The sequence below is a fragment of the Leptodactylus fuscus genome, chromosome 4 (genome assembly GCF_031893055.1).
Source record: "Leptodactylus fuscus isolate aLepFus1 chromosome 4, aLepFus1.hap2, whole genome shotgun sequence".
Lineage (NCBI taxonomy): Eukaryota > Metazoa > Chordata > Amphibia > Anura > Leptodactylidae > Leptodactylus > Leptodactylus fuscus.
In genome coordinates this window covers 134,114,778-134,139,698 of record NC_134268.1, presented here as the reverse complement: position 1 = coordinate 134,139,698, position 24,921 = coordinate 134,114,778, and the positions used below count along the sequence as shown (strand labels likewise).

General features: G+C 42.9%; 1 protein-coding gene across 5 annotated transcripts in view; it reads left to right on the top strand.

Annotated features, from left to right (window-relative positions):
- Positions 1-24,921, top strand: part of CTNND2 (catenin delta 2) — a 368,350-nt gene that overhangs the window by 81,308 nt on the left and 262,121 nt on the right. For all 5 annotated transcript variants that reach the window (XM_075271079.1, XM_075271077.1, XM_075271078.1 and 2 more), the window contains exon 3: positions 5,902-6,014. In XM_075271079.1, coding sequence (XP_075127180.1) covers positions 5,902-6,014 — 113 coding nt within the window. The remainder of the gene's footprint in view (positions 1-5,901; positions 6,015-24,921) is intronic.

Sequence of the window (24,921 nt, the reverse complement as noted above, 5' to 3'; positions counted from 1 at the left end):
TGAAAAACTCACTGTAGTGACCCAGTCTCACATGTAAGCCTCTGCTTGAGTGTGGAACTGATGTCCCATTCTGAAAGAATGCTTACATAATGTGACAGCAGCCCCCTGTTGAGGCAGTGACTCACAGATTCATAGATTACTTTGATGATGTGAGGCCAGATCATTGGACTCTGTCCAGTCTTGAAATAAAGCCGACACAATGGAAGGTAATTCTAAAGCAATATCACGATCATGTGCGTGTCGCCGGGCTGTCATAGCTTCCTCGGACCCATTATATTGAAGCAAGTGAGCACGTCCGAAAAACTACAGTCATGTCCATGGGGCCAAAGATATCCTGCACATGACCTTAGTGGATTTACGGTCCACAAATACTGATCTGTAATACACACAAAAACGGCTTTGATTACTATTTCATAGGGCTGGGTGTACATTCTCTTTATATCATTCAGTTTTAAGGTATATGGATTGATTAATAAATGATTAGCCACTGTTTGGACATTACATGACTCATAAACATCTGTAACTTGACCAATGTATAATATAGGGATCTGATGACATCTATCATATTATCCCTATATCACACATCACACTTTCTTAGACATATAACTCTTACTTTAATTGCATTAATAAAGATTATATTTCATTTTTATTTTGAGATATACTTACCTGATATGATTCTACAATTTATTTGAATAAAATGTCTATCACCTAAATAATTTTCATTAACCCTTTCAGGACCAGGTGTCATTGATGCCCCAATGCCCAGGCCATATTTGCAAATACATTGCTTTACAACACAATATCTTTTTAATGGCTTTGCATGTCTCAGCTATTTTTACCATATTTTTATCAGGACATGTAAGACTTGAAATAACTAGCCTTATTTGTTAAGTTAGTTGAATATTATTTTTGCTAGAAGTAGAAGAATGGTATAAAATGTAAAAAAAAATGTCAATTTTGCTTCTTTACCTAAAAAAAATTGTGTGTATATATATATATATATATATATATATATATATATATATATATATATATATATATATATATATATACTGTTGCACATAAACATATTAAAATGTGCTTCCCTGGTTCTTCTGATCAAAGGGGCTACACATTTATATAATTTTTCAGCAAAAATGGGTTTTACAGTCCTATGAAAAAGTTTGGGCACCCCTATTAATCTTAATCATTTTTAGTTCTAAATATTTTGGTGTTTGCAACAGCCATTTCAGTTTGATATATCTAATAACTGATGGACACAGTAATATTTCTGGATTGAAATGAGGTTTATTGTACTAACAGAAAATGTGCAATATGTATTAAACCAAAATTTGACCGGTGTAAAAGTATGGGCACCTCAACAGAAAAGTGACATTAATATTTAGTAGATCCTCCTTTTGCAAAGATAACAGCCTCTAGTTGCTTCCTGTAGCTTTTAATCAGTTCCTGGATCCTGGATAAAGGTATTTTGGACCATTCCTCTTTACAAAACAATTCAAGTTCAGTTAAGTTTGATGGTCGCCGAGCGCTAGACAGCCCACTCTCAAATGATCTGAAAACAAAGATTGTTCAACATAGTTGTTCAGGGGAAGGATACAAAAAGTTGTCTCAGAGATTTAACCTGTCAATTTCCACTGTGAGGAACATAGTGAGGAAATGGAAGACCACAGGGACAGTTCTTGTTAAGTCCAGAAGTGGCAGGCCAAGAAAAATATCAGAAAGGCAGAGAAGAATGGTGAGAACAGTCAAGGACAATCCACAGACCACCTCCAAAGAGCTGCAGCATCATCTTGCTGCAGATGGTGTCACTGTGCATCAGTCAACAATACAGCGCACTTTGCACAAGGAGAAGCTGTATGGGAGAGTGATGAGAAAGAAGCCGTTTCTGCAAGCACGCTACAAACAGAGTCATTGCCTGAGGTATGCAAAAGCACATTTGGACAAGCCAGCTTCATTTTGGAAGAAGGTCCTGTGGACTGATGAAACAAAGATTGAGTTGTTTGGTCATACAAAAAGGCATTATGCATGGCGTCCAAAAAATAACAGCATTCCAAGAAAAACACTTGCTACCCACTGCAAAATTTATTGGAGGTTCCATCATGCTTTGGGGCTGTGTGGCCAATGCCGGCACTGGGAATCTTGTTAAAGTTGAGGGTCGCATGGATTCCACTCAGTATCAGCAGATTCTTGAGAATAATGTCCAAGAATCAGTGACAAAGTTGAAGTTACGCCGGGGATGGATATTTCAGCATGAGAATGATCCAAAACACCGCTCCAATTGACTCAGGCATTCATGCAGAGGAACAATTACAATGTTCTGGAATGGCCATCCCAGTCCCCAGACCTGAATATCATTGAACATCTGTGGGATGATTTGAAGCGGGCTGTCCATGCTCGGTGACCATCAAACTTAACTGAACTTGAATTGTTTCGAAAGAGAAATGGTCCAAAATCCCTTCATCCAGGATCCAGGAACTGATTAAAAGCTACAGGAAGCGAGGATCTTTGCAAAAGGAGGATCTACTAAATATTAATGCCACTTTTCTGTTGAGGTGCCCATACTTTTGCACCAGTCAAATTTTGGTTTAATGCATATTGCACATTTTCTGTTAGTACAATAAACCTCATTTCAATCCTGAAATATTACTGTGTCTATCAGTTATTAGATATATCAAACTGAAATGGCTGCTGCAAACACCAAAATATTTAGAACTAAAAATGATTAAGATTAATAGGGGTGCCCAAACATTTTCATAGAACTGTATATGTTTTTATATTCAATATGGCTTATGTTTTGTACCCCTAGTCCATTTGTAAATTACTCAGTAGTTTAGTACAGTAGAGGGCTGTAAACTGCTGTGTTATCTCTAGCTAGGCTCCCTGCTGAGACTGTACAAACATCCAGAAAGTAGGTGATGGGAGGGGGTGGCAGGGGATCGAGTTCTGCTAGTACAAATGTGAGTGTAAAGTCTTTTTCACTTTAAAGATCACTATAAAGAGTTACATTTTGTAGATAAAAGTGATGACAAAAGTCTTAAAAGCTTCCCGTATCACATTTTAACTGCCAGACAGTAACTACAGCATGGAGATGCCAGCACTTACCTCTTGTAGAGGAGCAGCTATAAATCACAGGTGTTTAATGTGACTGCAGCATCAGGTATCACATAGGTAAAATGCCTCATTAATCGCTCATTACAGTGCCATTACAGTCTCCAGTGAGACAGTGGAAATTCAACACGGCTCTGCTAGAGGATCTGGAGGTTATGGCGACATTTCAATGTACTCTAAACACTGTAAAATCAAAATGTAAAAAATGTTGATAGAATTGTGAGTTATTTCACATAGACCCCCCCAAGGTAAATAAAAGCTAATCAAAACATTATATGTACCCCAAAATTGTGGCAAATGAAAGTACAACTCGTCACACAAAGTCATAGCTTTGTCAACAGAAACATAAAAAAGTTGTGAATTTTGGAAGGCGGTGAGGGAAAGTATGAAAAAGTCACCAAAAATTAAAGTACAAACTATCGTTTAAAGGGTTTAAGTGAATGGTGCAAAATTTATAGCATAAAAAGGCAGCATGTCAGTTATACCTGTGGAAATGCTGGTGTATTCTGTATAGGTATAATAAGGTCAGAAAATCCTCAGAAGACAAATTTGCGAAAACACAATGAAAAACAAAGTGGGAAAAAAATGCAGATTTTTTTTTTCTGCTACTTTTTTTGCTTAGTAAAGCTACATGTGGCCTTATCCTAAATTAGGTTAGTTTTCAGCCAGGTGGAAGGGCTCTATAATTGTGGTGTTGGCCTTTCCCTTAGGGCCCGTGCACACGATGTAATGTGGCGTTGATTCTGACACGTAAACTCGTGTCTGAATCAGCGCTTCAAAACAGAATCCCATTGACTTCAATGGGTTCCTTCTTACGTGCACTACACATTGAAATCAATGGGAGGTTTTTTAACCCATTGATTTCAATGTGTTACGCATGTTAAACGAAACCCATTGAAGTCAATAGGATTCTGTTTTGAAGTGCTGATTCTGACACAAGTTTACGGGTCTTATAGGGAGGGACACTGAACGTGTTTTAGGATAAGTTCACACAGGGTTTTTTGGACCGGAACCTGAGGTTGAGGCCGCCTCAGGTTCCAGTCCAAAAAACGGGTACCGCAACTGAATGCCGGTGCACTGCTCCGGCATCCAGTCGCGTACTCTGCTCCGGATTAGGCCCAATGAATGGGCCTAGTTGGGAGGAGGACACTCAAAGAGAACACAAAAACGACACCGAGCAAACCAATGATAGTATAGTATTTTTGTATAGCGATCTAATATATAGACAAAAAAAGGTTAATAGACCAGATGGCCTCTCACCTGCTCCGGTTGTGACAATTGCGTTCACAACCACGTTTAGAGCTTTGCCATAATGGGCTGAAAGAGCAGATGGAGGGGGCAGCACGCCTTATATCCACCGGTAGACCAAAAGGAACCCGGGAACGACAATGGAGAAAGAAGAAAGAATATTGGCGGCGCTCACTGATCGAAAACAGGTCCTTTTATTGGAGAACAATAGGCACAATGCTAAAAACACCAAAGCGTTTCGGGCTCCACTTGGCCCTTTCTCAAGTGCATAAACTTAATCTCCTGAAAGTTAAAATACGGCATAGGATTGAGAAACATGTTTTTAGCGTTGTGCCTATTGTTCACCAATAAAAGGACCTGTTTTCGATCAGTGAGCGCCGCCAATATTCTTTCTTCTTTCTCCATAGTTGGGAGGAGGGAGTGTCTTTAGGCCAAATCGCGAGGCCTGAAGAATGACCGGCTCCCATTTATTTCAATGGGAAATGTCTTTTTGGTCAGGATTTTGAGGCGGTTACGGCCTCAAAAATCCTGACCAACAAACTCCGTGTGAACTTATCCTTAGGGTCCATTCAGTTTTTTGGCGAGAATTTTGGCACTGAATCCGAGTCAGAATCCACGTGGAAAAAAAACCTCCCCAAAGAGTTCTATGGGTTCTGCTAGCTTCCTCCAGGCAGATTCTGCCTGCAAAAAACCAATGCAGTCAATGGGAGGTGGAAAATTCCAATTGGCAAAAATCCACATGGAAATGGCAAATTTCCTAATTTCTGTAGCCGATTTTTTCCACGCCAAAATCCTCGCCAAAAATCTCCATGTGAATGGACCCTAAGGGCTAGTTCACACAGGGCAAGTTGGCAGCAGATTTTGACACGGAATCCTCCTCAAAATCCACTGCTTCCATTGAGTTCAGTGGGAGCTGCTCGCTTCTATTTTCCGCTAGCTAGTAGCAGAAAAACGAAGCGAGCTGTCCTATCCTGCCACGGATTCCCGTGTGAACTAGCCCTTAGTAGCCAGATAGCTGAGGATTGGTTTTGTACTGTGTTGTACATGCTGCTTGCTGTTTAAACAGAAGAATAATGTTGGCTGTGAAATTATTGAAAATTTCTGATGTGCCAACCATCTTGATGAAGAGCTGGTGATTCCGTGAACTAAATATTGTTACTACTGTATATTCTTATCCCTCATAAATATTCACATTATACAACACATATAGACACTAGGCTTTCTTCACATCTTCAAAGAAAGAATAAATGATAAATGCTAGAATAAATATTACAAGTATTTTTTCTTTAGATAGACCAGCCACTGGGTCAAAAATAGACACAACAGATATCTTCCATCTCCCAGACTCATTACAAACTACATTTTGCCCCTCAAATAGTAAGCCCTCATATTGCTCTGTAAAAAAAAAAAAAAAAAAAAAAAAAAGTTATGGCTCTTGGAAGGCAGGGAGTCAAAATGAAAATTGAAAAATGACTATGGTGGGAAAAGATCATTGTACAGGTTGATTTTCATTGGCCTTCATATAATGTACGATTTTATTTCTAGGAACTGCAGTTTGAAAGGCTAACCAGAGAACTTGAGGCAGAACGTCAGATTGTTGCCAGCCAATTGGAGAGATGCAAGCTTGGATCAGAAACTGGCAGCATGAGTAGTATTAGGTAGGTATGATTTCATGTTTTGGAACTTTTAAATCATTATTATTAATAGTAATAATAATAACAACATTTAAATTTATTTTTAGAGTTTATTCCATTGTACTGTGAATTTGAGGGTTTATATGTAAATACAAAATAAATAGAATACTAACAGTGACCAACAGTGGTACATTGGGACAGAGGATTCTTCCCGCAAGGGCTAACAATGTATAAGGGAAGGGTGATAGAGACCATAGGTGAGTGTTGAAGCTGTTCAGATAGTGATGCAGTGGCAACAGGGTTGTTAATGGTTATAGGCTTTCCTGAAAATATGAGTCTTCAGGATCCTCTGTGGGCCTCCATGTCGCTGCGCTCTAAGTGGAGTTAAAAAGCGGAGTTGAAAGCATGAGTGAACATGTCTGTAAGTAATGTATTTTATTTAGTTGCTATACTGCATTTACTTCAATGCACAGTATGTTATATATATGCATTACTGGAGCAAGAATTTCAGGGTGAATACTGCTCTGGCAGATGTGAGAACGTTACATTACTGGATGCTCCTCACCATTTACCACCTCGGACAGCACCGCTCCTACACCTGCATTTGAGGCATCTGTCTGCACCAGGAACTCCTTCCTAAAGTCAGGGGCTATCAGCACTGGCTGCTGGCATAGAGCTTGCTTTAAGCTCTGGAGCACCTCCTCTGCCTCTGGTGTCCAGTGTATCATCACTGACTTCCCACCTTTCGTCAGGTCAGTGAGAGGAGCTGCAATAGAGGCAAAGTTTGGCACAAACCTCCGGTAGTAGCCAGCAATGCCAAGAAATGGCCTGACTTGCTTCTTGGTTAGCGGTCTTGGCCAGTTTTGTATTGCCTCCACCTTATTGATTTGGGGCTTTATTACCCCTTTGCCAATGACATATCCCAGGTACTTGGCTTCCTCCAGCCCTAAAGCACATTTTTCAGGGTTGATAGTAAGGCCTGCCTCACTTATGGAGTCTAGTACTGCCTGCACCTTATAGAGATGACTTCCCCAGTCTGGGCTATGAATGACCACATCGTCCAGGTAAGCCGCTGCGTAGTCACGATGTGGCCGCAAGATCTGGTCCATCAACCTCTGAAAGGTAGCAGGAGCTCCATGCAGTCCAAATGGCATAACCCTGTACTGGAACAACCCTTCTGGAACAACAAATGCAGTTTTCTCCTTGGCTTCCTTAGACAAATGTATTTGCCAGTAACCTTTTGTAAGGTCTAGTGTGGTTATGTACCTGGCATTACCCAACTTTTCAATAAGCTCATCAACCCTGGGCATGGGATAAGCGTCAAACTTTGAAGTCTCATTTAATTTTCTAAAGTCATTGCAGAAACTCCAAGTACCATTGGGCTTTGGTATCAATACAATTGGGTTAGACCACTCACTTTTGGATTCCTCAGTCACTCCCAACTCCAGCATGTGCTTAACCTCAGCTGACACTACCTCCCTAATTGCCTCCGGCATTCTGTAGGGTTTGAGGTTTACTTTCCTCCCAGGTTCTGTCTCTACATGGTGCTCTATAAGGTGGGTACGCCCTGGCAGGCCAGAGAACTTGTGTCTATTTTTCTGCAGGAACTCTTTTGCCTTCTGTTTCTGGGGCACTGAGAGGGTCTCATTCACACGGACTGGAGTGATTGGTGGCAACGAATTACCCACCTCTGTATTTGATGCCACCCTCTGGTTCCAGGGCTTAATCAAGTTCACATGGTAGATTTGAAAAGGTTTCCTTTTCCCTGGTTGGTGAACCTTAGAGTTGACTGGCCCTATTTTTTCCATAATTTCATATGGGCCTTGCCATTTCGCTAAGAACTTGATCTCCACAGTAGGCACCAAAATAAGGACTCTGTCCCCTGGGTTAAACTCTTGGACTCTGGCAGAGCAATTGTAAATTCTGCTTTGGGCCTCTTGTGCTCTTTGCAGATGTTCTTTTACTATTGTCATGACTGTTGAAATGCGATCTTGCATTTGAGCTACATGCTCTATGACACTACGGTATGGGGAAGCCTCCGTTTCACAGGTTTCTTTGGCTATATCAAGTAAGCCCCTGGGGTGTCTACCATAGACTAATTCAAAAGGGGAAAAACCTGTAGACGCTTGTAGAACCTCTCTAATAGAGAACATCAGGTATGGCAACAGGCAATCCCAGTCATGACCATCTTTTTCTACCACCTTTTTAAGCATATGCTTGAGAGTCTTATTATAGCGCTCCACTAATCCATCTGTCTGAGGGCGATACACAGAGTTCCGTATGTGGGTAATTTTAAACAGCTTGCATAGCTCTTTCATCACCTTTGACATGAAGAGTGTGCCTTGGTCAGTTAGTATATCTTTAGGTATGCCTGTTCTTGAGAAAATGTAGAACAACTCACAGGCAATACTCTTTGATGTTGTATTACGCAAGGGAACCGCCTCAGGATAGCGAGTAGCGTAATCTAAGACAACCAGAATATATTGGTGACCTCTAAGCTAACTTGACTATTGGACCGACCAAGTCCATACCAATCCTTTCAAAAGGCACTTCAGTGATGGCAGGGTAACCAAGGGATTACGGAAATGTGGGGCTGGGGCATGTACCTGACACATAGGACAGGACGCACAGTAGTCCTTCACTTCCCTGTACATGCCTGGCCAATAAAATCTTTGGAGAATGCTCTCCTGTGTTTTCTCCGCCCCTAGGTGTCCCCCAAGCACATGATTATGGGCCATATCAAGTACCATACGGCGGTATGGCTTTGGTACAAGAAGCTGCTCCACAATTTCCCCATTACTTTTTGCAACCCGATACAAGAGGTTATTATTCATAGCAAAATGTGGGAATTGTTGATCAGCATCAGATTCCTGAGGCACATTGTTAACAACTGACATTATCATGTGCATTAGCAAGAGTGGGATCTCTCAATTGTGCAGTACCAAAATTATCCCGTGAGACTTCTAATTCAGGTATGTTAGGCTCAGGAGCTGGGAAAGAGGCATCATCCTCCTCTCCAGCTAGGACCTGTAACGGAAAGGTGTTGCCCTCCTCATGCAATTTGGGCGTAGGTGGGGTTTCCACCTTTGGCTGTGTGGTTGTAACTTTTCCCCACAAATCCCAGTACAAAGGGAAATCACGTCCCAAAATCACATTATGCATAAGGTTTTTTACACCACCCACTTCAAAATAAACCATTCCTACTATAGTCTCTATTGTGACCTTGGACATGGGGTAGTCCTTGACATCCCCATGGATGCAACAAACACGCATACGTTTGTCTGGGATAAAGTCCCCAGTTATCAAGCTGGCATGCACCAGAGTGACCAGGCTATCAGAGTCTAATCAGGTCGTACATCTGGGATCTGGCAGGCTTGTCTATATGGTAGCACTGGTTACCCCCAGCCGAGCAAGAATTTCCTCCTTTAGTTTATCGTAGTCCTGGACATCTTGCTGGCAGAGGTCATAATAGGCCTTCTGGGGTTCACCGGTCAAATAGGGTGCAATGACGTCTGCCTAGTCAGCAGCTGGCAGTTTCTCCCATACAGCCACTCTCTCAAACACAGTCAGGAAGGCCTCCACGTCATCATCTGGGGTCATCTTTTGCAAAGCTCTTTGCACAGCCCGCTTCTCATCTCTATGCTCCACAGGTCTTTGCGAGCTAGTGACAACAGTCACTTTAAGGAGCACAATTTGCTCCATCAGCAAACGATTCGTTTGTTGTTGCTGAACATTGGACTGTACAAGATGCTTCAGTATCTCCTCCATAGTCTGGGTCTGTATAGCGGCAGCAGCGATCACCCAGGACATAAAATTTTCTTTTTTTTCTCCAGCAAGGAGTGGACGTGTCGTTGCCCCTAGCAACTGCTGTCTGTCCACATCTTCCACCAATTGTCAGGGTCTGTGGTTGCTAGGTGTGGTGGCATAGACACACAAGTCCAGTTTCTTTAGTCCAAAACAATAGTAGAGTTTTATTTTCACTCAAAAATACAGTGCAGCAACAAAAGGAAACAATACAAAAAAAAATAAAAATACCTGACCGGCTAGGCTCTAACTAAACATAGAATAGGTTACCTCACCTAGAATAACAGAAATCCAAAAGCCAGTGGAATCATTGAGGACACAGCTCCAAAAATATGTCCTCTCTGTTGGCCCTCTAGCCAAGCTCTGCCCCCAGTCTGCTGCTGGAGCTGACTTCTTAAACCTCCCTTGATGAGCAGACTCTCTGCAGCTGAGTCACTGCCGGTACATCCCCAAAGTGAGGACTGGAGGGGGGTGGAATGACAGGTCCCACTACCAACCTACCTGCCAGTCCTAAAAATCCAGTCCAGTACGAAAGTTGCCTTCTGAGAACAAACATTCCTTCTGGAGTTTTCTCATCTCACCCACCTTAGTAGTCTGGGTGAGATGTACACCCCCTCCATTACCTGACCAGCCCTCGGCTTACTATATATATATATATATATATATATATATATATATATATATATATATATATATATATACACACATGTATATATAGTGCCCCCTTCTATTCATAATGTCCCCCTATGAGCGCTTTTATAAATGTTATCCCCCTTATATATAACGCTCCCTAATGGCCCTTTATATAAATATAGCCCTCCTTCTATTAATAATGCTAATATTGCTTTTATATAAATAACACCTCTTAAGTTCATAAAGCCCCCTTATATGACTGTACAATATCCTGGGCCCAGCTGCTCACTGTTTGCCCTGTCTACCCTTGATCCTGGGTTGCTGCTATCTACTTTATTGGACAGCCTTTTTTCCTGTGTCTTTGCCTGTTGCCATCTCCTTCCTGGCTGCCTGCTTTTTAATACTGACCTGGTTGGACTTCGCCCTCGTGGATTTGGTTCCTGTCCCCGCAACCATACCTACCTCCGCAGCACGGAAAAAGGGCGGCAGTGGGCCCTCCAAGATGAGCCGCCCGCAGTCGACCCCGGTTTCTGACCGTCTTGGGAGATTCGCCAGATCCCCTACCCCCCCCGGCTTCACCTCCCCTGCTGCTTCCCTTCCAGGTCTGCCAGCGGAAGATGCCGAGCCCACCCTGAAACAGGCACTTCCTCCCTGAATGGAAAAATAGAAGAAGTCAAAATCGACCTTGGTCTGCTCCGACAAGACTTTCAGACTCTCAGGGGCAGGGTGAGTGAAGTGGAGGGCCGTGTTTCTCAGGTGGAGGATTCTGTTCAACCTCTTCCTGCCAAGATTCGGGAGCCGGAGTGGGCGGCGGGTCTCTGGGCGCAACAGGCGGACGATTTGGAGACTGCGTCGCAACAACCTGCGAATTCTGGGGCTTCCGGAGCGAGCTGAAGGTGCTGATCCCCGCTCCTTTATTGAAAAGTGGCTGAGAGATACTCTCCCGGAGGCACATTTTTCCCCAATATTTGCTGTGGAGAGGGCCCATCGTGTTCCGGCTAAACCGCCTCCCCCGGGGGCTATTCCTCGTCCTTTGCTGGCTTGACTGATCAATAGCACCGATCGAGATGTCGCCCTGCGGGCTGCACGCCAGGCAGGCGAAATTATGTTCAATGGAGCAACGGTGGCGCTCTTCCCTGACTTCTCGGCTGCCCTCCAGAAGACCAGAGCGACCTTTGTGGCGGTCAAGAGACAACTACGGGAAAAGGCTATACCATACTCCATGGTTTACCCGGCCAGGCTCCGTGTCATTCATGGCGACCGCTCTTTATTCTTCAATACTCCTAAGGATGTGGAAGACTGGCTGTCTCTTTTACCCGACTCCCCACGACGCTGATTACATGCTCCGGTGATGGGAGGTTCTCCTGGACTGTGCACACGGTTCTACGATTCTGCAGTTCTTTTACTATTTTTTTTCTCCTTTTTTCATGATGTGTATGCTACGTATCCTTCTGATATTGCTGTCTAAGTGGACACTATTGTTCTTTTTCCTTGCCCAGGGACTTCAGATGGTTATATTTTGTTTGGAACGTTTTCGGCCCTGCCGTAAATTCGTGTTTAGCTCCACTGCGCTAATTTTGAGAGAGTGCCCGAACTTCCACCGGTACTGGGTGCACTTTCTCCCCCGTTGTGGTAGCCATAGTACAGTTATGTTTATTGTTTTGGAACTGTCTGCACTACTGCTTGCACCTCTTCTGGGTGCATTGTTATGTTTTGTTTGTATATTTGCTTGGTTTGTGGTCTGCCGCGCGCTCTCTTGCCTGTGTGTCCTGCAATGTCCGGCCTATGCTTATGTGGTAATGGGTTGTCATGGTGTCACTTAGCGTTTTCTCCTGGAATGTGAGGGGGTTGGGTAGCCCGCGTAAGCGCTCCTCTGTCTTTTCCCAAATCAGGCAGGTTAATCCTCATATTGTGTGTCTCCAGGAGACCCACCTATCGTGCGAAACTTCCAGGTGGTTACAGAAACCGTAGGTCCATTGGGCCGCTCACTCTATGCATACTACTTTCTCTAGGGGGGTGTCGATTTTGGTGCATCGCAATCTCAGATGGGAGTTGGGGATGGTTGAGCGAGATCCAGAGGGGCGGTATGTGTATGTTCAGGCCTGGATCAACGCGGCCTTATATGTAATATTGGGTGTGTATTTGCCGCCCGCATCTGATCTTTCGGTGCTCCAGTCAGCGGCCCAATTTGTAGCTAGATTCCCTGGTGCGTTTGTGCTATGTCTTGGAGATTTTAACAGGGTGATGAATAATGCCTTAGACCGATTTCATGTTGGCTCGGATCCTCCGCCTTCCTCTCGTCCCACTCCTTTAGCCAGATTGGTCCAGGAGTTGGGGTGGCAGGACTTGTGTAGGATTTTGGCTCCTGACTCCAGAGTTTTTTCTTGCCATTCTGCACATAGACACGCCCTGTCCCGCATTGACTATGCTTTTGGGAATGTGAAAACGTGTTCCCTTTTACGCTCAGTCTCTTATTTACCTAGAGCGGTTTCCAATCACTCTCCCCTCCTAGTCATGCTGAACCACGGGGATATCGCTGGGTCCCGTAGGACTTTTCACATACACCCCTTCTGGCTCAAGCTGTTTTTACCTACTGACCGGATTCCTGATCAATTACAGGTCTTTCTGAAGATTAACTCCTCTGGTACTCCTCCGTCTCTCCTGTGGGAGACCGCTAAAGCGTATCTCAGAGGCTGTGTTAAATCTTCTATTTCCTATGTTAAGCGGGAGTCCTCGTTGGTAGAGACTAGCTTAGCGGCCCAGTGTACCTCCCTAGAGGCAGCCTATATTGCCAACCCGACTGACAATACTAGATCTCAATGGCTACAGGCTGGTAGACAGTACCTGCATGCACTGCATGACAAAGCTCATAGGTCCTTGTTTTTCAATAAGCAACGATTCTATGAATTGGCCAATCAGTCGAGTAGTTTATTAGCGCTCCTGGTGCACCAGGATACGGCTTCCCCCGCTATTCTTCGTGTGCGCTCGGCCACGGGCGACACTATTTTTAACAGCCGGGATATCCGTGACAGGTTCCACCAGTACTATAGCGAGCTGTATCGTTCCCAACTTAGGGTTAGCGACCAGGATATGTCTGTTTATCTTGATTCCATCCCCTTTCCCACTTTGTCAGCCGACCAGCGTGCTTTTATGGACTCCCCCTTTACCTTGGAGGAGTTGACAGAGGCGCTGGCGGGTATGGCAGTGGGGAAATCTCCGGGCCCAGATGGCATTCCGGTGGAGGTATATGCTCAGTATAAAGATGTTCTTCTTCCTGTGCTGCTGGAGTGCCCAAGTGTTTATATATTTTGAGACATTCAGCCGTGCCCGTGCCTCTCCGGTTCTTTAAGCAGCTGGACTCTTTGACAACTTCCTTTGTGTGGGGCCACTCCAGATCCAAATTGAGTCTGTCTACCCTACGGAGGCCTAAACAGCTTGGTAGTACGTCTCTCCCCGACTTGTTTCTTTATTATTTAGCCGGCCAGCTTCGTTTTCTCAAACCCTGGCTTTCCTTGGAACAGCTTGCGGGCCCTGAGACACATCTGGCTCACCACCTGAACTTTGCGTACCCTGTGGCCGGTGTTGGAACACCCTCGATTGTTTCGGGGCAGACTTCTGCCCCTTCACTCTCTGGCAGTGCAGGTTTGGCAACGAGCCCGGAAGGTGTCTTCTTATTCTGATGTCCCTGCGGAGACCCCGTTGTGGGATAATCCTGGGTTGCTTGATCTCCATGGTTTGCCTGATGCCCGGTCCTGGTCGCGCTATGGTGTGACCTCTCTGGCAGATCTGTATGAGCAAGGTAATTTTGTCACTTTTGATTCTTTAGCTTCCTCACGTGAGATCCCTCGCCATCAGTTTTTCCGCTTCCTTCAAATTCGACATGCCCTCTCCTCCATATTCTCTGCTCAGCCGTGTGCTATTTCTGAATATCCGCTTATTGGTGTGCTGCGCTCCCAGGGTCCGAGGGGCCTGATTTCTGCTCTTTATGAGCATCTGATTCACGCCAAGGTGTCCCTGACTGAGGCCCCAGCCCTGGCGCGCTGGCGCACCAATATTCCAGGGCTGACGGATGAGACGTTTCAGGACGTTTTGGAATCCTCCTTGTACGTTTCACCCTCGGCTAATAATAAGCTGATTCAAGTATTTATTTTACATCAATGTTATTTGACGCCGGCCTGTCTTTTTAAGATGGGTCGTCTATCTGGCCCGAACTGCCCCAGGTGTCCGAGTCCCAATGCGGATTTCTGGCACATGGTGTGGAGCTGTCCAGTTGTGCAGGCCTTCTGGGGAGGGGTGGTGGATCTTCTGACCGATGTTTTAGGCTGTCCTGTCTTGCTCTCTCCAGAGGTCTGTTTATTTGGTGTGCTTGATGAGGAGTTGTGGCAACATCATATCTGGATTTTCCTTCAGGATGGTCTGTTTTATGCTAGGAAAGCCATTGCCCTTAGGTGGATGTCCCCGCGGTCTCCGTCAGTATCCCAATGGCGGAAACTGGTCAATTCAGTCCTCCCGTTTAACCAAATTATGTATAAGGGCAGGGGTTGCCCCCAGAAATTCACCAAGGTCTGGGGAGCGTGGTGTGCTTCCTCTGTTACTCATTACACTGCCCCCTCCATGCGCTCGGTGTTAGCTGCCTTCACGCCTTGAGGTGTATGACTGTTGGTGCCGAGTTGTCCAGTTCATGATTGTATCTCCATGTGCATGTATTGGGTGTGGGCTGGGGTGGGATGGCGCTGCGGCAGATCTTTGTTTGTTTGTTGTTAGTTTTTTTTTTTGTATTTTCTTTTGTGAATTTATTTGCCTGTATTTTCCTGATTGCATCATTTGTTTTGTTGCATCTCCTTCAATAAAACGAGTTTTAAAAAAAGCCCCCTTATATAATATGCCCCTTCCTAACAACACATTATCAGTTGGCATAACTAGCAAAGACTGAGCCCCCAGCAAACTTTTGACTTGGGGCCCCCACAGCATAGCACTCCCTTTACTTGCCCCCGCATAGTATAACACTCCATTTAAGCACACTATATTGCATATGGTATTATGCCCCACAGTGGCCCTTGCACATGGAATTATGCCTCATGCCTCTGCAGCCTCTATTATGCCCCACAGTGGCCTCTGCAACTGCTATTATGCCCCACAATGGCCCCTGCAACCGATATTATGCCCCACAGCGACCCCTGCAACCTCTAATAAGTCCCACAACAGCCTCTGCAACCGCTATTATGCCTCACAGTGGCCCCTGCTCCGATATTATGCCCCACAGCAGCCCCTGCAATCTCTATTATTCTCCACAGTGGCCCACCCAACCTCTGATATGCCCCACAGTGGCCCCTGCAACCTCTATTTTGTCCCACAATGGCTCTAGCAACCTCTATTATGCCCCATAGTGGCCGACCCATGAATTATTATTATATTCTGGGGTCTTTTCAGACCCCAGCTTATAATGATTGGAGATTCCGGGAGGTGACAAACATAAGCGGTTTTCCACAGATAACTTGCACCTGAATGGGAGAGTGTCTGCTGCCCTGGGAGGAGAATTATAGCAGAGGTGGCAAATCATTTAAACTAGAAACACGGGTGGGAGGGCAAGCAGATATAGTGGTAGAAAACATCAGAGTGAGGATAAGAATAGTTGATAGGGAGATCAATTTATTACAGCTGAACAGTATATACAAATCTGGACAAAAAACTTCAAGAAAGCACACTTCTGGTAATGAACGTGTAAGCTTGTATGGCAATTTAAAGATATATTCACAAATGCCAGAAGCCTAGAGAGCAGATTGGGGGAGCTTGAAGCCCTGGACCAGGAGGAAAACACTGATATGGTTGGTGCGGTTGAGACGTTTCTTGATTTCTCACATGATTGGGCTATTAACATTCTGGATTTTTAACTCTTTCGCATTGACAGGGCTAAAAGAAATAGAGATGGAGTGTGTATGTATGTCAGAAGTGGCATGAATGTGAATGTGAAAGAGGCAAATGTGGGTGAACATTAAAGGGGTCATCTCATTTCAAGAATCCTTTCTATACTGGTAGCTTATGTAAGTTGAAGACTTTTCTTAAATATATTGCTTTAGAAATGCTGCTTTGTTTGCCTGCTATATGAACTTATTCCTACCATTGTTCACAGTGTTGCTATAACCACGGACCTGTGTTATAGTACATTTGACATCACTCATTTAGGCAGGCAGGACAATCAGCTCAGCTAAATGTAGCTTGCTGATAAAGCAGAGTCTCTTATCTCTCTATGTAAACACATAGATAAGACTGAGTCTGTTCTCTGCAAACTTTCCCCACTGTGGGACTATGGGACTATTAAAGGATTATCTTATCTTATTGTTGATCGCCAAACTGCTCTTGGACGGTTGGGAGAAGTTGATCTTGGAGGACATTCTGGTACCATTCTTTATTCATGGCTGTGTTTTTAGGCAAGACTGTGAGAGAGCCAATTTCCTTGGCTGAGAAGCAACCCCACACATGAATGGTTTCAGGATGCTTTACAGTTGGCATGAGACAAAACTGGTGGTAGCGCTCACCACGTCTTCTTCGAATAAACTGTTTTCCAGATGTCCCAAACAATCGAAAAGGGGATTCATCAGATAAAATGACTTTACCCCAGTCCTCAGCAGTCCACTCCCTGTACCTTTTGCAGAATATCAGTATGTGCCTGATGTTTTTTTCTGGAGAGAAGTGGCTTCTTTGCTGCCCTCCTTGAGACCAGACCTTGCGCCACCTCGCAGTGGAGCACTCACACCTGCCTGCTGCCATTCCTGAGCAAGCTCTGCACTGCTGGTAGCCCGATCCCGCAGCTGAAACACTTTTACGTGACAGTCCTGGCGCTTGCTGGTCTTTCTTGGGCACCCTGGAGCCTTTTTGCCAACAATAGAACCTCTCTCCTTGAAGTTCTTGATGATGTGATAGATTGTTGATTGAGGTGCAATCTTTCTAGCTGCGATACTCTTCCCTGTTAGGCCATTTTTGTGCAGTGCAATGATGACTGCACGTGTTTCTTTAGTGATAACCATGGTTAACAGAAGAGAAACAATGATGCCAAGCACCAGCCTCATTTTAAAGTGTCCAGTGGTGTCATTCTTACTTAATCATGACAGATTGATCTCCAGCCCTGTCCTCATCAACACACACACCTGTGTTAATAGAGCAATCACTGAAACAATGTTAGCTGGTCCTGTTAAGGCAGGGCTGCAATGATGTTGAAATGTGTTTTGGGGGATAAAGTTCATTTTCTAGGCAAATATTGACTTTGTAAGTAATTGCTGTTAAGCTGATCTCTTTATAACATTCTGGAGTATATGCAAATTGCCATTAGAAAAGCTGAAGCAGTAGACTTTGTAAAAATTTATATTTGTATCATTCTCAAAACTTTTGGCCATGACTGTAAATGCAAAATAAAAAACAAGGACAGGTCAAGCAGATCCCATAAATAATGGTAATGTAGAGTTGGTTAACAGGGAATAAGAAAACGTAGAGCTCCTAAATGGGTTCTTTAGCTCTGTGTAAGCAGAAGGACAGGGAGTAGTTTATGTAAAATTCACAATGCTGGTAATACATCAACCATGATGCTAAAGTGGATAAACATTGAATGGTCCATGCCAAGCTAAGGAATAAAATGTGAGAAAGGCTCCAGGTCCAGATTTATTAAACCCATGAGTACTTAATCCCTTTCTGACATCCTCTGTAATAGGATGCTGGTGCTTCAAAGATGGTGGCCGTTTTGCTACATTGTGGATGCCATAGCAACCGAATATCTACTGTATCAGTTCACTGTATCAGTTCATTCTGATCGCGGGAATTGCAGGTCAGAACATCACTTTAGGTACTAGAGTGCAGCATATGTGTGGGATTTGCATGCACTTTACTGAGGAAAGCTGCTGCTGACGCAGTGAAGAATAAGAAGAGGAGGGTGCCTTCATATGAAGGGGTGTATAACAGAAGCAGGAGTCGGAATACTGGGGATGACAGTGCTGCAGGGGAACACCCCCATTGCTCACTGCACAGAATTTGCATATAAGAATAAAGTCTTCATTGCAAAAATGGCATTTAAGAAAAGATAAAGTAAGGTTTCTAAAGTCTATTCCAACATGTCATTAGAGAAGTTTATTGATAGATTGCCTTTAACCCCTTCTAGTCTATGGCGGCCACCCGAATCCCGAATTGCCAACAGGCTCCCGAACGGCCGCCGTGTTTAAACACCCGGCATCCGCCATACTGTTTAAAAATTGCGGTCGTCTGGACACCATAGACGCCAAGTTACTACTGTTTTATAAAGTAGACACCCAGCGTTAATGCCCACAGTCGGTGCCCATACCGATCGCGGGCATTAACCCCTCTGGCACCTTGGTCAAAGCTCAGCAAGGCACCATTTTCCCGGTAGTGTGTGGGCACTGCCATTGTAAGGATTGGAGTCAGGGTCAGGCGGTGCAAGATGACACGGCTGGGATGCAAAACTGTGCAACTAATGACAAATGGGGTCGTAGGCCCCGTGGCTAGAACTATGCTGTTATGTCTGAGGTGAGGCAGACCAATGCTCTCCCTAATTGAAGTGCGCCTGCCGTGACTCCTACGCTACTGTCCAGGCGACTAGGGTGAAGGAAGAGGAAGCCCTGAAAGTGCTAGGGGCTGGAGTAATGAGGGTCACGCCGAAGCAGAAAGCACAGTGTAAAATGCAATGCAAAACAAAAGACAAAATGGCATGGAACCAGGAAGGACAACAAGTCCCAGCGAGAACACAATAGAGAAGGTGAGGTCGGACAAGCAGAGGGTTAAACCAGGATATCAGAAGTGCCAAATCAGAAGACGAAGAATAGTCAAATACGAGTCGGGTACACTGCAACTAATACACAGACTGAAAGATACACAGACAGGATATCTGACAGCAGGAGACCAGGAAACACAAAGTGAATGGCTGGCAAAGATACAAGCCTGGGTGGGGTTTAAATAACAGCAGAGAAAAACACACCCAAAACCTATGATGGCTAATGGCATAGAGTACTGAGAGCAGGGAAAAGATTTAACCCTTAATCACCTAAGCGCAACCAACAGAACTCTTAACACGTCTCCAGGGGAGGCGCCGCGCATCAAGGAGACTACGGCGACTTCGTGTCCTGACAGCCATTTTCTCAAGCTCTCGCTCCAGGATTGTTTTGCCATGACAGTGGGGAGCCTTGTGAAGGCTCCCTGGCCTGTCATTCAATGGATTCTATTGCAGGCTCCTAGGCCTGTCATAGTAATATCACTATGATCAGCTGCAATAGTAATGTATAGAATCTCCCATAGACCTGCAATACAAGTGTATTGCAGGTTCAAGTCCTGGGGGGGGCTAATAAAATAGTGAAAAAAATAGTTTTAAAAATATAATAAAAAAATAAATAAAAGTTCAAAATCACTCCTTTCCCTAGAATACATATAAAAGTAGAAAATTACTGTGAAACACATATACATTAGGTATCCCTTTGTCTGAAAGTGCCTGGTCTACTGAATATAGGGTATCTACAGTGCTCCTATTACGTTGGGAAGGGGTTAATAGGAGCACTGCAGATACCCTATCTTCAGCCAGGCTGAATTCCAAGTGGGAGGGGAAAAAGCCCAGTCCTTAAGATCAGGGAAGGGGCAGATAGACAACCAAAATTCCCCTTTCCCAGCACCCAGCATCTACTGCACCCATAAACTCCGGCCATTTTAATATTTTAAATTTTCCAGTAGCTGCTGCATTTCCTCCCCTCGGCTTTTACTCGAATCAATAAGTTTTCCCAGTTTTTGTGGTAAAATTAGGGGGGTCGGCTTATATTCGGGTTGGCTTATACTTGAGTATATACGGTACTTTTCTGATATTAATGTGTATATTCTTGTGTAATGATTGTGTGTATGTGTATTCTGAGGCATTTTTCATTTTTGACTCCCCGTTTTCCAAACCCCATATCTTTTTTTATTTTTCAATTCATAGAGTCAGTTCATGAGAGCTTAATGTTTGTGGGATAAATTGTTCTTCATAATGGTACCATTTTTTATTCTGTACAATGTATTGTACAGCTGGACAAAAAAATTAAGGATGGGTTGGAATTGCTGAAAAACTGCATTTTTCTGTGCAGCCATAATGACATTTCACCTGTATTCTATGTTTCGTTACGATTCCAGGGACTCCACATTTATATAATTTTATTTACATTTTAAGCCCTTTAAAAAATTCTAAACAAAGGCAGATTTTTTTTTTTCTCCTAAAGCCTCCATATTCAGACATCTGTAACTTTTTCTGTGTATGCATAGGGCATCTTTTATTCCTGGCCAGATGTACATTTTACTTACACCATTTTGGTGAATGTCTTTTGCTTAGAGTACTGTTTATTAAAATCTTTGCTAAACGCGAAATAGCAAAAAAAACTGTGGATCGGCACTTTTGATTTTCTTCTCACGGAATTCTCCATTACGGAAAAATATTTTTAGAAGTTTGCAGTAATTAGGGATACTTTTTGTGTACTAAATGTACCGTATTTTTCGGACTATAAGACGCACCGGACCATAAGACGCACTAAGGTTTTAGAGGAGGAAAATAGGGAAAAAAAAAATTTTAAGGAAAAAAAATTGGTGAAATATTTAATAACCTAATAATATAATATTTCACCAATGTAAATAGAACCGGGGGCTTTCGGACACAGGGATACCAAATGTGTATGTGTTTCACAGTAATGTTTTTGTTTTATATGTATTCTAGGGATATGGGGGTGATTTGAACATATATCTCTATCTATCTATCTATCTATCTATCTATCTATCTATCTATCTATCTATCCATCCATCTATCCATCCATCTATCTGTCTGTGTCTGTCTGTCTTTCTATCTATCTCCTATCTATCTATCTATCTATCTATCTATCTATCTATCTATCTATCTATCTATCTATCTATCTATCCATCCATCTATCTATCCATCTATCCATCTATCTATCCATCTATCTATCCATCTATCTATCCATCTATCTATCCATCCATCTATCTGTCTGTGTCTGTCTTTCTATCTATCTCCTATCTATCCATCTATCCATCTATCTATCCATCTATCTGTCTGTGTCTGTCTCTCTATCTATCTATCTATCTATCTATCTATCTATCTATCTCCTATCTATCTATCTATCTATCTATCTATCTATCTATCTATCTATCTATCCATCTATCTGTCTGTGTCTGTCTGTCTTTCTATCTATCTATATCTAATCTATCTCATCCATGGATGGAAAGAGACACCCTGCAGTGAAGCTATGCAAGAAGAGAAAAAGGGGCGGGCCAGACGGGTGAAGGAGGTGTGGTTTTCTAAGCAAACTTGAAAACACACCTCTTTCACCCATCTGGCTTGCCCCTCCTTCACTGCCTCTCAGATCTGGCTCTTGCAATGAAGCCACACAGGCAGGGAAGTAGGGGCGGGCCAGACGGGTGAAGGAGGCGTGGTTTCAAGCTTGCTGAGAAAACCACGCCTCCTCCTCCCGTTTGGCCCGCCCCTCCTTCCCTGTCTGTGTGGCATCATTGCCGGAGCCAGATCTGAGAGGCAGTGAAGGAGGGGCGGGCCAGACGGGAGAAGGAGGCGTGGTTTTCTCGGCAAGCTTGAAACCACGCTTCCTTTACTTGTCTGGCCCGCCCCTACTTCCCTGCCTCTCATATCTCGCTCCTGCAAACACGCGACACAGACAGGGAAGGAGAGGCAGAGCAGGCAGGCACCGTGCTGCTCTCCGTGCTGCTCCTCATAGACAGGACACAGACGCTGCACACGCTGCATTCGGACTATAAGACGCACACACATTTTCCTCCCATATTGGGAGGAAAAAAAGTGCGTCTTATAGTCCGAAAAATACGGTATGTGTTTCATGGTAATGGATCGACCAGCCTCGGATCTCATTTTAGGCATCGGTAATCTTCTCCAAAATGCTGCCATGAGTTTTGGCAGTGTGTCTATGGCGGCCGCTCAGCTCCCTATAAGCCACCATATTTAAATACCTGATATCTCCTGTAATAGTGGATGTCGGGAAGAGGTTAATATAATATACAAAATAAGTAAATATAAGATGTAAATATTTCAAAACATTCATATTCTGTAATCAAAAGTGTGAGGAATAAACATTATTTGTATGTTCAGACACAAAATATATCTCATCTTCTTCAATCTTATTATTAATTTTCCTTTCATTCAGATTACCTCATTTGCATATTTTCAAAATAGACTTCCCCCATGCTTGTTGGTGTTGCTTAATATGCTTTTATATGGAAATGGATATTTGTAAGAATATATAACTATTGAAAAAAGAAACAGTACTTCTTATATTTATTATAAATGCCTTTAGATCATCAACTTATGTGTTATTCTTTAGTTCAATTCCCTCCAATGAACATGTGCTAATTTTAAATAAATTGCTTTTAACAGAACTGATGAATATATTGTGAAGTTAATTAGTTTCTGTAAAATATTAAATAACTAAAATATCTTCACTTGCCATTCATTCGACATTCATACTTCATGTGACTTTATTCAAAGTAACTCAGACTTCTATATCTTTAATGTATGTGAGTGTGTCCTTTTGAATGATGTAACTCAAATATATTTATTTCAAAATATAAAATGTCTTTTTCTATATATGTGTAACTTTTTTGTTTGGATACATCCTAAATTTTAATTAGGGCTTTCATTAGCATAAACCTGTCATAGGGAAGCCATACCATAGAGTAGAATAACTCTATACTTGTCCAACAGGTCAAGTGTGACAATGTACCTGTCAATCAACTAACCACAGAATAAGTCACATGCTCTTATCAAATGGAACTCGCATATTTTTTTCTCTCTTACAATGGAGATAACGTATATGAAGAAAATATTTTAACACGTGTGTGATGTAAGTGATAACCTTACTTTTCTTTAACATGCATTACTGTAAATCATACCATATTACCACGTAGCGGGCTGCAGCTAAAAACAGGGGTGGCAATACTTCGCTGTTTTTCCTGCAGTGCGTTTCACAAAAAGTTGGACATTCTGTTTCCATTATACCTATAGGGAACCTGCAGGCGTTTCCGTAGGTGTAATTGACATATTGTGATTTCCAAAATTGTGACGATTTTTGAAATCGCAGCTTGTCCCTGTGCGTATTTTTCCAAAAGGTGTGGATGAGATTTGCTATACCTTGCAGTGACGGTAAAACACCAGTTTTTTTTTCTGTGGTGTTTCTGCCATGGCCAGACCCCAGCATCTACATCTCGTGGGGCCAGGCCTTAATATGTTTCTCAAATTAATTGTTAGACATTTTGTACAGATATGAGACTTAATTTATGTATATAACAAAGGATTGATGAATGAGTCAATGAATTAAATGTTGCTTTTTCACATATCTGAGGAGTAATAGAGATAATATTTTAGAAACAAATTAAATTGATACAATAATTTAATCCATGGAAATATTTACTAACTTTATTGGCGTCTTCTACAATATTTTCATATTATGCTTTTTTTTTTTTCCTTTTTGCTTTTTTTCTGCATAAGATGAGATGTGACAAAAATAGATGTTGCTAATCAAGATTAAGATTAAGCTACTCTTATATGACACACACATATAGTGGCATGCAACAGTTTGGCCGCCCCTGGTCAAAATGACTGTTATTGTAAACAGTTAAGCAAGTTGAAGATAAAATGACCTTTAAAAGGCATAACATTAAAGATGACACCTTCTCCATGCATTTTTTTGAAAAACAAAAAAACAAAACAAACAACAACATAGTTTCATACTTTCAAAACAACAAAAAAATGAAAATTGCCTGATGCAAAAGTTTGGGTACTCTGCATAGTTAGTACTTCATAGTACCCCCATCAAGTATCACAGCTTGTAAACGCTTTTTGTAGCTAGCCTGCCAATAGTCTTGCAATTCTTGTTTGAGGGATTTTCATTCATTCTTTCTTGGAAAAGTCTTCCAGTTCTGTGAAATTCCTGGGTCGTCTTGCATACACTGCTCTTTTATGGTCTAGCCACAGACTTTCAATGATGTTGAGATCAGGGGACTATGAGGGCCATGATAAAACCTTCAGCTTGCACCTTCTTAGGTAGTCTATGGTGGATTTTGACATGTGTTTGGATCATCATTCATTTGTAAACGCCATCCTCTTTTCAATTTCCAGCTTTTTTTTTTTACAGATTTTGCTAGGTTTGCTTCAATATTTTGCTGATCTTTCATTGAATTCATTGTTCTCTCTACCCTTGAAATGTTCTACATACTATTGGCTGCAACACAACCTCATAGCATGATTGATCATTGGGAAAACTCATTTTTAACTAATCACATCCTTACATAGCCTTTAGAAAGGCTATTCCACACATACCTTTAGTATGTAAATTGCCTCAGTGGTTTTTGAATAAGTCCGTTTTTATTCATATGCTAATTAGACTGGGTGCACGATGCATCATGCACCCTCTTTGCTATTGTTTACTATGGGTTTATTCAGCACAGG